At 39.7% G+C, this 17,027-nt stretch overlaps 2 protein-coding genes across 3 annotated transcripts; both read left to right on the forward strand.

Annotated features, from left to right (window-relative positions):
* The first annotated feature begins 618 nt into the window (after positions 1 to 618).
* Positions 619 to 16,414, forward strand: LOC121632935 (cilia- and flagella-associated protein 251-like). The gene is made up of 5 exons (XM_041974755.1): positions 619 to 776; positions 2,808 to 3,179; positions 13,763 to 14,284; positions 14,868 to 15,380; positions 16,323 to 16,414. The coding sequence occupies exons 1-5, from the start codon at positions 713 to 715 to the stop codon at positions 16,412 to 16,414; spliced, it is 1,563 nt and encodes a 520-aa protein (XP_041830689.1). The 5' UTR covers positions 619 to 712.
* Positions 6,491 to 10,126, forward strand: LOC121632963 (transcription factor Adf-1-like). Of its 2 annotated transcripts, none has more exons than XM_041974809.1 (3): positions 6,491 to 7,276; positions 8,495 to 8,654; positions 8,956 to 10,126. In XM_041974809.1, exons 1-3 carry the CDS (start codon positions 7,144 to 7,146, stop codon positions 9,455 to 9,457), a joined length of 795 nt encoding a protein of 264 aa, XP_041830743.1. In that variant the 5' UTR covers positions 6,491 to 7,143; the 3' UTR covers positions 9,458 to 10,126. The 2 variants fall into 2 exon arrangements, with proteins under 2 accessions (XP_041830743.1, XP_041830742.1); XM_041974808.1 differs by lacking the exon at positions 6,491 to 7,276 and adding an exon at positions 7,656 to 8,299.
* Positions 16,415 to 17,027: the final 613 nt, after the last annotated feature.

Consider the following 17,027-nt stretch of genomic DNA (forward strand, 5'->3'; position numbering starts at 1 on the left):
TCAGGTACATGTGATTAAATGTTTTGTGGTTTTGTAGATCCATTGGTATTTATAAGTTGCAATGCACGTGTAAATTATAAACCTAGGCAAGATATTGTTGAAATTGCACATACTGTGTATGTAGAAATTTTAGGGTGTTCATAATGTTTTCTAAAAAGACAGTCCATTAAATGTAAACATTTTCATAATGTTCTTCCTTGCACAAAAACAAGGGAGGGGGTTAGGCCAATTTTTTTTGTTTGTTACAGATTTTATTTACATGCTGTTGTCTTACTAGACCGGTCCACTTGAGACTGAATTGTGCCCTATCAAATCAAATCAAATCAAATCAAATCAAATCAAATCAAATCAAATCAAACTTTATTTATAAAGCCCTTTTCATGCCAAAGGCAATACAATGTACTTTACATACTTAAGAAATTTAAGTCCAATTCAATTCATGCATGTTAAAAACAAAGCCTATGTGGACATGAACAAAAATTGACATAGTTGCTTTACATTGAGAGAATCACTGTTTTTTTCATGAACTCCAATTCAATAGGTGGCGGTACAGTGTCTTTCAGTTGGATGGGCAACCGCCACCAAAGAAGAAGAAAACGTTGAGCGGAAGAAGCGGCAGCAGCCTGCTTTGCTTACCTTTGAAGCGCATCTGGACCACGGTGGCGTAAACAGGATCTGTTGTAGTTGCTAGTTTGTGAAAACGCGGATTAAGATGGAAAGCTGCGTCTTTCAAAACCAGTATTGTTCTGTGGACGATATAAAAATGGAGGAAGAAGGTAAGATTTTTGTTATTGCTGTTATAAACGCAGTGATCTTTGATTTCCCAGCTCGGGAGGGACAGAAAACTTCACGACGCCACGTAAATGTTTCTGCCAAAACAATGTTAGCAGCCAACAGGCTTGTAGTCAGCTTTTGGGCAGGTTTTTCTTCCTTTTAAATTTTTTATTTATAGATCTTAACAAGATATTTTAAAGTGACTTGCAATATACACTACTGTGCAAAAGTCTTGATCCAGCCCTTATGTCTTCATATATAGGTTCAGAATTAGTGATTTACTTAAACTTTTTCAAATAAAGTGAAATGCCGTATATTATGGACACGCTGTCTATTTGTTTTGAACTCCTTTAATTCTATGCAAAGTATTGATTTTGCAAAGAAAGACAGAGAGTACATTACAGAGTGCAACTGAATTACAGTGCAAAAGAAACGACTAAACATCAACTTCAATTTTACTGGGCTACACTTTTTATTCTGATGTACTGCCTCCACTCGCATTCCTACAGTTGTCTGGAGGAATGTGAGAATGAGGATGCACTTCAGAAGCTCATGAGCAGTAATCCCCTGCAGAGTAAAAGACAGTGGGTGTTAATATTGCTAATCAAGGTTTATTAGATTTCAATCTGAGTTTAATTTTCTTTTTATAGTCGAAGATATAGTTCATATTTGCAAAAGGAGTCAGAATACATGTTATACGTTAAAAAAAAAGAGTCATTGCTGTTGGAGTGGTGTAGGTGAAGGGTGTGACTTTGTTCTCTCAAACCTGCAGTAAAATGCATTCAGGTCTTGTTTGGATTGGTAGAGGGGGGATGGTCTTGCATAGTTAGCAACCTCTTGCAGGCTTCTCCTAACTGAAGCATGCTTTTCTTTAAATCTTTACAGTAGCGTCTCTAAAGCTGTATTCATGTATAAGCACTGCAGATTTTCAGAGGGAAAGACAGAAAATTTGGTTGCTGCTGTTCACACTTATTCTTCATAATCAGTAAGGGAATTTGCTGGAGATGCACTCGCAGCTGGAAATGTGAGGGAATGGGAGGATTGGATACAGCTGTCTAGAGCATGAGGCACCACGTAATTTATAACTCAGGATGTGGAATTCTATTTTTTTCCTGCTCTAGGGGATTATAATGCTATAAAGTCTGATGGGTAGGGTTGGAGGGGGCGTTCCTACCCTCCTTGGATAGTAAATTAAGCCTGTACCCTGATTCAGTTGTAAACGTAAATAAACCTTTAAAAGAGTTTCAGATTTTTTTCTCCATGAGTACATCAGCAGAATGGGCAAAGTCATCGGTACACACCAGTCAAAAATGGATGCAGTTATTGCCAATGAAGCAACTTTTTTTTTTATTTTGAAGGCTGCATGCAGACACAATATATTTTCTACAGCAGAGTACAGCTTTCTGTTTTCCATTAAACACATCTTTGAACTTTTCCCTCTATTTCAGCTGTTCAGTGTACTTCTGTATATTGTAGTGCAATGATTGAAACAAATAGGCCCAGCAGACCAAGCCATGTTTTGGGATTTTATCAATCAACAAACTTCACAGTCAGAAATCAAACAGATGACTCAAGGATTAGCTTGACCTAAAGAAAAAAATACATGGCTGCCAGTAAATCATTGGTTGGAGTAAAGGAGATCTGACCCAGAGAAACACTCTACCACAAATCTTTCTGTTTGCCATTTACGACCAGGTCTCAGCTCAGAAAACAATCCTATCACCTAAGGATCAACAACTGCTGTGAAACACGTGGGTGTCTTTGATTCTTGGCTGCGAGGCTGTACTTTTTCTCCAGAACCATAAGAAATCAATCCCTTGTTATAATCTTGCTAAAGCACAGGAATTGTGGTTTTAGATTTTTTTTAACAAACACTAATGCTATACACTAAATATTAAAGTAGTCTGTCCCAGCATGCGGTCGTGTGTTTATGTGTTCCCTATTAAGTTATGATACCAGAAACATTTGTGTGATTTACAAAAGTCACAGTTTAAGGTAAATATCAACTCTTATTGCTTTTTTTCTTCATTCAGATGGCCAGCAGCCCATGGTGATAAAAGAAGAGATTCTTGATGAATGTGATTCCAACCTGGACCAGAAAGACCCAGAGCTCCTCAACATAAAGGAGGATGAGGAGAAAGACTGGATCAGTCAGGAGGAAGAGATGTTTGATGGGCAGAATAAAAGTGATACCAGCGGGTTGTTTTTTAGTGCTGCTGTAAAGACTGAAGATGATGAAGAGGAACCTCAGCCATCACAGCTTCAACAAATCAAAACTGAGGACAACAGCGAAACAGAGCCTCCAAGCACAAACTCGGCCATACGGAATAAAACCGAACCTGGAGGGGACTGTGGAGGACCAGAACAAGTAGGAAACCCAGCTCCAAATGGTTATTCAGAATCAGGTACTTATGAAATGGCTTCCGTCTTTTGTCATGGTGTTGGTAGAGATGAACATTTGACAGATTCAGGATCTGAAAGCGTAGCCGGTGACCATGGTGTAAGGAAGATGAGCGAGCCTCGGTCAGGTGTAAAGGGTAAAACTGCTAAAAAGTCACTTGACATCAGCTGCTTTGTGTGTGATAATCAGTTTGGGGCCAAGAAGTCTCTTCAGAGACACATGATGTCTCATTTGGGAAAAAGGGCTTCCAGCTGTTTGGAGGAACCAAAACATTTGAGAGTGAGGAAAAAGGACAAAGTGCATAAAGGAAAGAAACTTGTACGCTGTGATGAATGTGGGAAAACGTTTGCATGTCAGAATAATCTAAAGTCACACATGAGAGTTCACAACGAAACATTTGACCTGGAGGCAGCTCTGAAGCAGCACATGGCAGTTCACTCAAGAGAAAAAACATTTAACCGTGAGTCTTTAAAGCTTTCAGACGGACATGGTTCTGCTTCTGGCTCCGACTTCAGCTCCGTTATAGAGTCTCTGAACCTTGGTGCTTTCTTGCAAACTGGCCCGCGTTCGCAGTCCAACCAGAACCAAAGTGGGAGTACTTCACACAGTGGGAATGATTTCGGAAACGAAACGCTGAATTGGGTTGATTATCTGCGAACATTCGTCCTGTTAATTCAGATGTATGTCGTTATGCAACAATCCATCATGCACCAGCTGCTGCTGATAAGAAGACGACGACGTAAAAGACGAATGGTAAGTAGAAGTAGCTTTTAAAAAGTAAACGTGTACATGATGTACTGCCAGTATAACACGTGGTAAGAAAACATAAATTTAATGGATCTTTTACTTTACAGGCAATCATAAAAGCCATGTTAAAGCGGAGGGTGTGGGCATATCCCCGTACGCAGCAATGGTGGGACGATGTTGTTCCTGACTTTAACAATGACGCTTTCATAAGGAACTTTCGGGTGTCGTGGGAGTCCTTCACTTACATCTGTCACCGTCTAAGCCCCGTCCTGGAGAGGAAGATGACAAACTTCCGTTTATCTATACCTGTGCATAAAAGGATTGCCATCGCCTTGTGGAGACTGGCCACCAACAACGATTACCAGAGTCTGAGTCGCCTTTTTGGCGTTGGGGTTTCAACTGCTTGTAATTGTGTGCAGGAGTTCTGCCATGCAGTTATCAACGTGCTGCTTCCTGAACACATCGAGACCCCTGATGCTACAAAGTTGATAGAGATGGCTACTGTTTTTGACAACAGTTGGAGGGTACCTCAGTGCGTGGGAGTGATAGACAGCAACCATATTCCTATTTTGGCACCTGAGGAGTTCCCACGTGACTTCTATAACAGAAATGGATGGCACTCTATAATACTACAGGGTATTGTTGATGGAAAAGGTCGGTTCTGGGATGTGTCGGTAGGCCATCCAGGCAGTGTAGATGATGCAGGTGTGCTGAGACAGTCGCATTTCTTCATGGAAACTGTGAAGGATGGACAGTTTTTCAGCAAACATAACATTAATGTTGCTGGACGACAAATAGGACACTACATAATTGGAGACCCAGCGTACCCGCTGCAACCCTGGCTGATGAAGCCTTTCACTGATGCAGACCAAATGACCCAGGAGCAACAGAGCTACAATACCAGACTGAACAGGGCCTGGGCAATGGTGGAGACCACGTTTAGGAGACTGAAAGGGAGATGGAGGTGTCTCTCCAAGCGGAACGACTGTCAGCTGGAACTTACCAAGAAGATGGCTCTGGCTTGTTGTGTGTTGCACAACATTTGTGAAGAATATGGAGATGAGTATATGGAAGACCCCCCACTGGTGGAGAAGGAGCAGCCACCTGTTCATGTTTTGCAGGAACATCAGCAAGAGGGAGCTGATGTGAGAGCTGCACTGATTGATTATTTCAGCTCTGACTGATGGACAGATTGTTCCAAACAGGTTTTATACTGTATTACTCTAAGCGACTGGGGTTAAAGTTAGTCCCAGACTCAATGAATGGCTCACTTGCAGAGTCTTGTCTTAAATAACTACATGTTTTAGTTTAGTCTAGACAAACTTAACCAGTATGATTAGAGCTAATTTGAGACTGAGTTTATTTTTAAATTAATCCTTCAAAGGGTGCTGGACTGTCTAGTTTATTTAGATGAAGACCAGTATGGACCACAAAGGCCTGCCACAAGACTGCTGCACATGGGAGAAATCCACTATTTGGACTCATGATGACCTAAATTCTTTTTAAATAATGTTTAAAAATAAACACACAGGATTATTTAATAAAAAGTATTTTTTTTATATTTCTTTATCTGCTCTGTGTAAATGGGTAACATCAGGTAAACCATCAGGAGGTTACTGGTTCAGTTTTGTTTTGTCATGGTGGTTCCCCACCAGTATTAAACTGCTCTCTTCTTATTTCTGCCGTTTATCTTTTTAATACCAGTTTTGGGTCCTTTCAAAAAGTCTAAAGGCCCTTGTAATTTAATGGAGTTCGTGGGAGTATAAATACTGAGAAATGTGGGAGAGATATTAGCGACTAACTTGAAGTTGTGGTTACATTTTCATTTGTGTTGAAATCAAATTTCCAACTGCTTTTTTTACACTTGCATTTTTGTGATTTTAGAATAATTAGTTTGGCACAACTCGTTTTAATAGCATCTTTTCATTCATTTCCATTTAACTTTTTTTTTCCCAACCTCTGCTGCTGTTTCATTTTCAGACTCACATGATCTTTTTTATCCTATTCTGGGTTATTAATATAACAGGTTTATTTAGCTTAATCCAGGAATCCATAGTCTGAAATGAACAAAAACAACCTTAAATCGAGATTACAAAAGTGTTTTAACTGTGCTGGCTAGAACAGATTAAGGCCAAGTTACTCTAAACTCTGTCTCTGAACGTCCAAACATATGACTGGTACTGTATATATATGCCCCATTCTTTTTGTACTGTATACAGTATATTTACTTTGCACAGCCATCCTGTGCAATGTAATTATTAAACTGTAGGTTATTAAATGTCTTTGTATTTGTTCAGTAAAAGAATTACTTTTTTAAAGAACAATTGAGAATAAAATTTGAAAAAGGCCTGATTTAAATACAATTTTTATTTTGAAATGTAAACAAAGAATAATCAAAACTAAAATATTGTAACTGGATAAATTATCCATTCTTTTTACATATCATACAATAGTGAAATAAAAGTGAAGGGCCTTCAGTATAATTGTGTGCAAGCTTCAGGTTGTTGGCACCCTTTTTGGCGTCATTGCTTTGCAGAGCAGTGATGTTCTGCTCCTGTTGGATCTTCTTTCTTTGCTTAACTCAACCTTCTCTTTTATTTCATGAAAGTATGCAAAAGGAGTATCTATTTTGGAAAGTCACACCGTTTTAAATGACATCACACATCCCTATTATGAAGACGTGACTATAAACCATGTGAGACACCTGTCGGACCGTCCAAATAACCTTTGCTGGTTTATTCTCTTTAAATGCATTACCTAGTGCACCAACTATCGCGCGATGTTGCAATTCTCGCGTGATCGAGTGAATTGGAGAATCCATCCGCGGCAGAGACGCTCTGCTCTGAAACGCTGGTGGTGGGACAGGCTCCCAGGCGGAAGGCTCAGCATAGCCACTCCGTTTCGCTTTCGCGACGCTTCTGCCTTTGGTGGAACCGAGGGGTACTGTCCTAGAAGTGTCGTAACTCTGCTTCCCCCAAAATATGCAACTGATCTATTTTTGCCGCTTGCCGCTTGAAAACCTCGTCAATTTGGAGTAGAGCGGATCGTTCAGGCAGGAAATTAATTGATGAAAAGGAAAGTAGATCCGGCCAATTTTCAAAATAAAACACTGTGCAGACTTTGGATCGCATTTTACTCTGAACTACCAGCATTAAGTCACAACCGGCGGCACGGGCACCAAGCCATCAGGTGAGAGACGGCCTCACCTGATACTTCACACCATGGACAACGAGATGTTTATCTTGGAGGTGGAAAGTCACACCGTTTTATATGACACTAGACATCCCTTTTATAAAGACAATGCCAGAAAAGACAAAGCATGGGCTGAAATAGCAGAAAAAATTGGAGTTGAAGGTGAGTATAACACATTAAACAGACTATTTTCCTGTCTGAATGAATGTTGCATGTTTTTTTCCCCAGTACTTCGAGTAATTAATACCCAAAGTGACTTTTTCAGTTATTTTTTTTAAAGTAACATGCTGTTGTACAGTTTATGTTCTATGACATACATAAACAATAATGTATTTTTTTTATTCTTTTCCATTAATTTATACAATCTTGTTATAAATTTTAACCCTTTGATGTAGCCTAAATGATATTTTTAAAGCAAATATAACATTAATTCCTTTTTTTAAAGGAATAACATTAAATATAGCTATGGTGTTAAAGTCATTTACAACAGTAAGTGTTATAGTAAATCAATAATAAATTCAAGTATACTGAGGGTCACACTTTTAGGAACCCCACTCTAGAGCTTTTTAAATGTCTGAAGTGCATATGAACAATTTCATAGTTTACAACCACACTTTGAAAAATGGGGTAACAGGACTCCCTTCCCAGACATAATATATTTCTATAAATATTTCACAGAAGACAAACGACAAAGACCTCATACTTTATTGTTTTATTTTAAAAAGAGATAATGCATAATTAAGACATGCAAATAAATAAAACAAAATCTACTTTAACAAAAGTTAAAAGAAATGAGACCTATTTATGTTAAACTTCCCGGAGTCCGCTGGTATCAGTCATGTGACACCATCCTGTCTTGCTATGAATACACTGCCTGCAGGAGAGTTGAAAATGTGGAGAACATCTCCTTCACACTGCAGGTCTCTCGATGCCCTGTTTCCGCCCATGTTTTCGGATGCATTGAGTACTACAAGCTCAATAGAAAAGTCTTCCAGACAGCAGTGGTGCGTAAATGACGACATGCGTCTCATCTAATGCTCCGGACAGTTTGGAAGCTCCACTTAACCCAGAAACCTTTGTACCACCTTGTTTTCTGGACAGAAACCATCATGCATTTTTCTATGGTCACACACATCATACCGACAGAGTTCATCACTGTGGTTCGACTGATGCGATGTCTGAAAGGTTGGCTGACCTAGAACCCTGAAGCCAAATACCTGTCATTAAAATAAAGAAAGATTGATTAGTTTGAATTACACTATAGTTCAAAAGTTTGGGGTCACTTTGCCATGGGATTCAATAGGGAAGTGACCCCAAACTTTTGAACGGTAGTGTAAGTGTGAAATTAACTCATTAATCTGTGTCTGTACTTTATTTCAGTTGAAGTTTGCAAGACCAAATGGAAGGCATTCAGAGATGCATTCGTCAAACATAGAAAGAGGGCACAACACCCCAGTGGGTTGGCTGGTGGAGGAATCCAAAGGGAATATAAATATGCAGCATTAATGGATTTTGTTGTGCCCTTCCTCCAGCCAAGAAGGTTAGTGTAAAAATTCCTCAAATGTGTAATATTAATGAAAATATTAGTCTATAACAATGTGATAACACTATACTTGACTACAACATTAAACTGAATTAAATAATTGAATGTAATTAATAAACTAAATAAATTTATCATTAACTGCAATGTTGGTGAGCAAATTAAAAATGATAAAGATTTAAAATAAAAAAATTATTTTTTTTTTCCATTAATAATCTGAAACTAATTTATCTTTTTGTCCTTGTGGTATTTACTGTTTTTTATTTTTTTTCTTCTTCTTTTTCCTAATATATATTTCCAGAAGCAACCCAAGCCTTGCACCAGCAAACACAGGGGACAGGTCAGATCCTGGAACGCCACAGTCCATGTCTGGTTCTGAATCTGACGAGCGGCCCAGCACACCAGTTATACAACCTGTACAGCCACTACCATCCCCTACCCCCTCAGTGTCTGCACCCACAACGTCTGGCAGGACGGAGAGGCCGTCTAGGTCCCGCAGCCCCAGACACCGTCCACAAACATCAAGAGGTACATCACGAGTCAAACAGGAGACCGCGCGGAGCCAAAGTGCGAACCCGGACATTGCAGGACGGCTGATGTCACTTCTGGAGGAGCCAGTCCCCAAACCGCAAATGCCAGATGAAGACCTTGACGAGTGCTACCATTTTGCTCTGAGCATCGTGCCAATGCTGTACAAACTTGATGAGGATGGTAGACAGGAAGCAAAAATAAACATACTGAGGACTATTCACAACATAAGGAAACGCTCCCAACAGACCACTGTCCCCCAGCAACAAACATAGAAACACAGTCACCCCACACCACCTTCCCCTTACCCCCCCCTATCCAAACACACACACATACACACACACACACACACACACACCACTACCTCCCCCCACTTAAGCTGGGTTTATTTCATGTTTCAGTGTATTTGTATTAAGGTTTCCAGTTTGCTATTAGTTTTTCTATTCCAAAAAGTTGAAAGTATATTTCTTTATTTTTTTTTTCGATATTATTTTCTGAGATTTTATACATTAAAAATTTTCTATAGATTTGTGGTCTGTTATTTGTAATCTATGCTACAACTTACCTCAGTTCGATTGCAGCGCTGTAGTTTCTGGATTGTCGGGTGAATTCAGGGCCAATCATGGACATCCAGCTGTTCTGCATTCATACCGAAATACTGATGATGCCGTCCCTTGTCCAGTCTCAGCTCAGAGACAAGACTGTAAAAACCACCTTGTTGTCTCCTTTACTGGTTTAGGGGATGCACCTAGTACTTGTGTATTCTTCTCGCACCCCTCTCTGCAGTCTTGCAGATAGGAGAAAAAAAATGCAGTTTTCCTGTTAAGGTTAATACTACATTATGTAATTATTGTAGCTTGATCAGCAGTTAACAAAAACAGAGCTATTAATGTTTTATCTGTCTTTAATATAAGAACATTGTTTGTACATTACAGTGCATCAAAACAGACATAATAAAAATATCATTAAACACAATTTGAACCAAAAACTGTTAAATATTTTAACTCACCCATGGTAGATGCACAAAAAACAAAGAAAAGTGATCAGATAAAGAGCAAGAATGTGAGACATAGGTTGGACTTTTTTCTGGTTTATTGTTGTCTTTAAAGGGAGAATCCAGCTGCTCTGCTGGAGACACTCTGCTCTGAAATGCTGGTGGTGGGACAGTGTGCTAGGCTGAAAGCTCGGCGTAGCCGCTTTACTTTAAGATGCTTCTGTCTTCAGTGGAACCGACAGGAATATCAGCGTTTTCTGTTTTTTTCTTAGTTCATCCAGGCAGTGACGGTTCTAGGAATTTTTCCCAGGGGTTGCAAAGGAATATGAAGAGGTGCCACAATGTGTGAATATTGTGCTTTTTTTATATGCATTAATAGTCAAGTAATATTCACTAAAATCACTACAAAGTTGTAAATGTCACCTTGATAAAGTAACAATGACAAGAAAATGACGCTGTGATCATAGATCTACACAAGACATCTAAAGAACTGATGAGGTGACCTTTTACCAAAAAAGTAGTTTATATTAAGAGAGCTGCACCTCTGAATTAATTATCCTTACAGGAAAGTTTTAATTAGAATGACTGTCCTATTTATTGTTAATGACATGAATATTCTTGATAAATGTAAAAGTCATCCTTGCAAGAAAAGTGAAGTATAAAATGTTGCTTTATATAGTACCTACTGGGAGTGTACAGGTGATGTCTGTAGTCTTGGCTGGACACAGCTCTCTGCTTTGGACTGTGAGATGTCTGGAAGTTTGTTTAAATCGGGTTTTGCCCCGATAACTAACTACATCTTTTCCTGGTCAGGGATTCCTCTCTCCTCAGCAGCGTTACTGGTGGTATCATCATGTTTACTGGATGAAGACTCACTTGTGTTTGTGTTATCAAATGATTCTGAAGGAAATAGTAAATCAGAAAGACTTACAGGCATTGATAAAAAATATCAGTACATGAAATACTAGGTTACCTACTTGAATTCAACTAAACATAAACTACTTCAGTTTTACAAGATGTTAGGCCAACAATCTCAGTTTACATAAATCTAGTCTACTAAAATTAAATTGATTGCCAGGCAACATAATGCAGCAAAATATATGTTTTACACAAAATGAATTCTTTCAGCTTTTATTTTAATAAATTTGTTCTGGTCAACCTTCACCTGTTGCAGACCCAGGGGTGGGAGGCTGTACATGGTCGACTTCTCCGGTTGCGGTTGAGTTCTGCCCCCTGTTACCTGGTTTGATGATTAATGACCCATTATTCTGTCCAACAGCTCCAAAGGATGCACATGTACCACCACATTGCTCCACTTTTCCCAGTCTTTTTATTATTATTATTATTATTATTATTATTTCAGGGATCTCAAACTCCACTCCTCAGGACTATTGTCCTGTATATCTTAGATGTTTACCAGGTCTAATACACTTCATTGAAGTAAAATGGATCCAACAGTTATTTAAGGTCAGTACAATGACTAATTATTTTGAGTCATGTGTGTTGAAGCAGGGTATCTAAAATCTGCAGGACATTAGCCCTGGAAGAGTGAAGTCAAAGAGCCCTGGGCTTTCAGAAACACTTTACCCACAAATCTGTCTATGGAGCCTTAAATGACCAGTTCTCAGTTCAGACCATGGTGGAATTGGGTCTGTGATTCTTGGCTCAGATTGCCTTCTCTTCCCCAAAACCAACTAACAAATCAACTCCTGCTGACATTTAGAGCCTGCACTCCCTTTTTTCCCCTTGACATTTGACAGTTGCCAGACATCTCCTACATTCCTTACCCTAAGAAAGGGGGGGGATGCTTCTATTAATATAACTCTCGGTTTTCCAAATGATAATCATGAAACAAGGCAACACAGAAGTTTCCCATTGCACCATGGTGCCATCTAATGTTTAGAACCAGTAAATACCTTATGATGAAATGTGATGTGATTTTAAGCCACTCTGATGTTAAAGTGTGGTTCTTTATATGAAACAAGGCAAGGAGTGGCAGGTTTATTTGTATAGCACATGTCAAGTACAAGAAAGTTAACAGTGCTTTACATAAAACATTAGAAACATTAAAACAAGGTGTAAAAATAAAAAAAAAACATTAAAATAGGATTACAAGGAGATTCATTAGATGAAATTCTAACAAAATCTTTCCATCTTGGCAGAAATATCACCCAGTGTTAACCCAATATCTCCTCTACGGTTTTATCAGCACCTTTAATGTCTCTGTTCCCCATCTGATGTGAACAGAAACCAGTCGTACCTTATCTAAAGTTATACTTAAACACGGTTGTCTACGTGAGTCCTGGTTCGGTATGATGTCATTCATGCACAGAACCACTTACAATAAAAAACAAACAAACACCACCACAATAAAGTAATTATATTGTTTCACCATGTTCACATCTACAATAATGCTCAATATAACATGGAACAGTTCCAGTATGTACAGGGGGTGGAGGTGGGAGGCTTTTATGTGTCATAAGGACTCTCCCTCACCTTTTGACAATTTATTGGGGGGAATAACTCTTCCACTGAGGTTCGCCTCCTCTGCAACTCACACTGAAGAAAAACAAAGCAGCACAAGCAACAACATGGTGTAACTTTGTTTTTGTTCCATGTGGAAGTTCCTCTGATCTGCTGTTATGGTTCAGGCAAAATCCTTTGGGAAAGTGACTATATTGGGGGATCTTAATAATTAAATAATTGTGGCGTTTTTAATACCACTAGTAATCATCAAACTAAGTAATTGTGACATCCCTAAAAGACAGTGGCGCTCATGGACCAGAGTTTGAGACGCCTACCTTACAGAATGATGCTCCCAGCATGCAACATTGCTCATGTGTGGAGTGGAAGATGCTTGCATCTGTTTACTTCAAGTCCTGATGAGACATCTTGAGGGCCCCCGGACACATGCCAAACATTTATTAGTTGGCTTTTCATCTGCTTTCAGTACCATCCAACCAAGTACTTTTTTTAACAGGCAGGTCTCAGAGGGTGAGAGTGAACGGGACAATGTCAGAATGGTGGCTTTCCTCAGGGATGTGTCCTGTCACCTCTGCTGTACATCATGTTTACCAAGGATCACCAATTCCAGTCCTCGAGAGCTGGAATCCATAAGATATTGGATGTGTTCCTGCAGCAACACTCCTGATTCAAATGATTGGGTCATTAACAGACTTTTGCAGAACTTGACAACAAGCAGTTAGAGATCCATTTTATTTGAATCAGGTGTTGCAGTAGTAGGGAAACATCCAACACCTGCAGGACACCGGTCCTTGAGGACTGGATCTGGTGATCCCGGATGTATACCTGCAACTGTGGGAGTCAGCATGAGGACAGGCACATCCTAAAATTGGTCAGTTTGTGTCTGCTGCATGGTGATGAGGACAACCGTGGGCCAGTGGTGGAGGACTTTGTTAAATGGTGCAATGAAGCCCACCAGCACCTAAATACTGAAGACATGGTTATTAATTTCAGGAAGTCTTCTCACTCTCCATCACAGACCAGAATGAATGGTAAAGACATGAAGCAGGTGGAACAGTACACATATCTTGGTATGAAGTTGAAATATGTTTATTTCTTTCAGATGGCCAGCAGCTCATGGAGATGAAAGAAGAGGTTTCTGATGAATGGGACTCCACTCTGGCCCAGAAAGATCCACAACTTGATTTAAAGAAGGAAGAGGAGAAAATCTGGATCAGCCAGGAGGAAGAGCAGCTTAATGGGAAGGAGAAAACTGATACCAACCAATTTCTATTTAGCGTTACTGTAAAGAGTGAAGATGATGAAGAGAAAGCTCAGTTCCTTCAGCTCCATCAAATCAAAACCAATGACAGAGAGACAGAGCCTCCAACCAAAAACTCCACTACGCAGACAAAAGCAGAACCTGATGAAGAGGATTGTGGAGGACCAGAACCAGCAGAAAACCCAGAGGCAAATGATTATTCAGAATCGAATGCTGATGATTTTCCTTCAGATTCCTCTGAGACTGATGACGACGATGACTGGAATGAACATCTGTCAGGTTTAGAATCTGAAAGTGATGACGTTGACCATCACGTGAGAAAAACCAGAGCGCCTCGGTCTGGCGTAAAAGGTAAAGTGCCAGGTAAAACTGCCAAAAAGTCCTTCAGCTGCTCTATATGTGATAAACAGTTAGCGTCCAAGCAGTCTCTTCAGAGACATATGACATGTCATTCAGGAAAACAGTCTTCCAGCTGTGTGGATGATCAGAAACATCTCAGAGCAAAGACTAAGAGAGACCAAGCAGGAGAGAAACATAAACGATGTGATGAATGTGGTAAAACATTTTTATTTCAGTATAACCTGGAGAGACACATGATAAAGCACACAAGGGAGAGGCGTTTTGCTTTTGATATATGCGGGAAAACATTTAAACAAAAGGCTTCTCTAAATGTTCACGTGCGCATTCACTCTGAGAAGAATCTAGCACGTTGTGTCGAATGTGGTAAAGAATTTACATGTCAGTATAATCTTGAGATTGTATTTTACTGGTTTGAAAATGTTGGAATCAAAGATTCTACAAATATAAGCCGAGTGGGTGAAGGTGGTTGTATGCAAGTGGATTTTAACGTTTTATGTTTTAATGTCTGGAGGACCTGTCTGTAAACAAAGTTTCCCATCAGGGACAGAAATATTACTTGAAGTTGAAATATGTTTATTTCTTTCAGATGGCCAGCAGCTCGTGGAGATGAAAGAAGAGGTTTCTGATGAACGGGACTCCACTCTGGCCCAGAAAGATCCACAACTTGATTTAAAGAAGGAAGAGGAGAAAATTTGGATCAGCCAGGAGGAAGAGCAGTTTAATGGGAAGGAGAAAACTGATACCAACCAATTTCTATTTAGCGTTACTGTAAAGAGTGAAGATGATGAAGAGAAAGCTCAGTTCCTTCAGCTCCATCAAATCAAAACCAATGACAGAGAGACAGAGCCTCCAACCAAAAACTCCACTACGCAGACAAAAGCAGAACCTGATGAAGAGGATTGTGGAGGACCAGAACCAGCAGAAAACCCAGAGGCAAATGATTATTCAGAATCAAATGCTGATGATTTGCCTTCAGATTCCTCTGAGACTGATGACAACGATGAACATCTGTCAGGTTTAGAATCTGAAAGTGATGACGTTGACCATCACGTGAGAAAAACCAGAGCGCCTCGGTCTGGTGTAAAAGGTAAAGTGCCAGGTAAAACTGCCAAAAAGTCCTTCAGCTGCTCTGTATGTGATAAACAGTTAGCGTCCAAGCAGTCTCTTCAGAGACATATGACATGTCATTCAGGAAAACAGTCTTCCAGCTGTGTGGATGATCAGAAACATCTCAGAGCAAAGACTAAGAGAGACCAAGCAGGAGAGAAACATAAACGATGTGATGAATGTGGTAAAACATTTTTATTTCAGTATAACCTGGAGAGACACATGATAAAGCACACGAGGGAGAGGCGTTTTGCTTGTGATGTATGCAGGAAAACATTTAAACAAAAGGCTTCTCTAAGTGTTCACATGCGCATTCACTCTGAGAAGAATCTAGCACGTTGTGTCGAATGTGGTAAAGAATTTACATGTCAGTATCTTGAGATACATATGAGAGTGCACACTGGAAAGAGACCTTTTGCTTGTGAGGAATGTGGGAAAACATTTAGTACCAAGGTTACTCTAAAGACTCACATGAATATTCACTTGGGGGCAAAACCTTTTCAGTGTGATGTTTGCAGTAAAAGCTTTAGCCAGAAGGCATGTTTGAATGCACACATGAAGATTCACTCAGGAGAAAAACCCTTTGCTTGCAGCAGCTGTAAGCGAAGATTTAGACTTAAAGGTGATCTCCAGGCACACATGATAAGCCACTCAGGAGTTAAACCATTTGTCTGCAGTGATTGCGGCGCAAAATTTTCTCGCCCAGGAAGTCTCGGGAGACACATGAAGCTCCACACCGGAGAGAAACCATTTGCCTGTGAAAAGTGTGATAAAACATTTTACAGAAATTCTCATCTTCAGAGACACATAAAGCATCACTCAAGAGATCAGAAAATCCCAGAAGTAAAGAGGAAGAGGATGTTTTCTTGTGATGATTGTGGAAGACGATTTATACGAAGCGGGCATCTTAAAGCACACATGTCCATCCACTCAGGAGAGAAACCGTTTAACTGTGATCTTTGTGAAGCAAGATTTTCACGACAAGGAACTCTGAAGAGACACTATCAGAAGGTCCACAAGAAGTAGAAACGGCAGTGTCTCAGGGTTTCTTTAGGGGGGTTAAAGGGATGTTTTTTCATAGTTTTTTTTGCTTCCTTTTTATATGTTTCTAAAACACTTTAATGTTTGAGTATGTGAGGTTTTATTATCGGGGGTTCAACTTTTGTTTCTGTGGGGAAGAGCTAAAGCCAAATGATTTTTTATGCTAACGAAATGGTCTTCAGTCTGGTTTTCACAGGGCTCACCCTACTCTGCCCTTCTCAGAGTCTCCAACGACATCTTGATGCAGAGTGATGTAGGCCATTGTTCCGATCATCATGTCATGCTTAACAGACTAAAACACTGGGTTGGGGTATCAGGAACTGCTTTGAAATGGTTTTCCTTATATCTGTTTGGAGGATCATTTTCTGTGGCTGGTGCCAAATTTAAGTCCTCTTCTTCATCACTTGCCTACGGTGTTCCACAGGGGTTTGTTCTGAGGCCTTCGTTGTTCATACTGTATCTGCTCCCTCTGCAGCATATTTTAGGCTCTTTTAAAGACATGTCTTATAATTTTTATGCTGATAATATTCAGCTTTATATTACTTTTAAACTTCAGGGTGTTTTTAAGATCCAGATCTCATATTAAATTGGTGGTTCG

This window comes from Melanotaenia boesemani, chromosome 21 (genome assembly GCF_017639745.1).
Source record: "Melanotaenia boesemani isolate fMelBoe1 chromosome 21, fMelBoe1.pri, whole genome shotgun sequence".
NCBI classification, from domain to species: domain Eukaryota; kingdom Metazoa; phylum Chordata; class Actinopteri; order Atheriniformes; family Melanotaeniidae; genus Melanotaenia; species Melanotaenia boesemani.

Coding starts and splice junctions, on each gene's coding strand:
- LOC121632963 (XM_041974808.1), top strand. CDS start 8,149: ATGCTCCGGACAGTTTGGAAGCTCCACTTAACCCAGAAACCTTTGTAC. Junction 8,300..8,494: donor ACTGATGCGATGTCTGAAAG/GTTGGCTGACCT, acceptor ACTTTATTTCAG/TTGAAGTTTGCAAGACCAAA. Junction 8,655..8,955: donor CCCTTCCTCCAGCCAAGAAG/GTTAGTGTAAAA, acceptor ATATATTTCCAG/AAGCAACCCAAGCCTTGCAC.
- LOC121632935 (XM_041974755.1), top strand. CDS start 713: ATGGAAAGCTGCGTCTTTCAAAACCAGTATTGTTCTGTGGACGATATA. Junction 14,285..14,867: donor CGTAAAAGGTAAAGTGCCAG/GTAAAACTGCCA, acceptor TATTTCTTTCAG/ATGGCCAGCAGCTCGTGGAG. Junction 15,381..16,322: donor TGTAAAAGGTAAAGTGCCAG/GTAAAACTGCCA, acceptor CCATCCACTCAG/GAGAGAAACCGTTTAACTGT.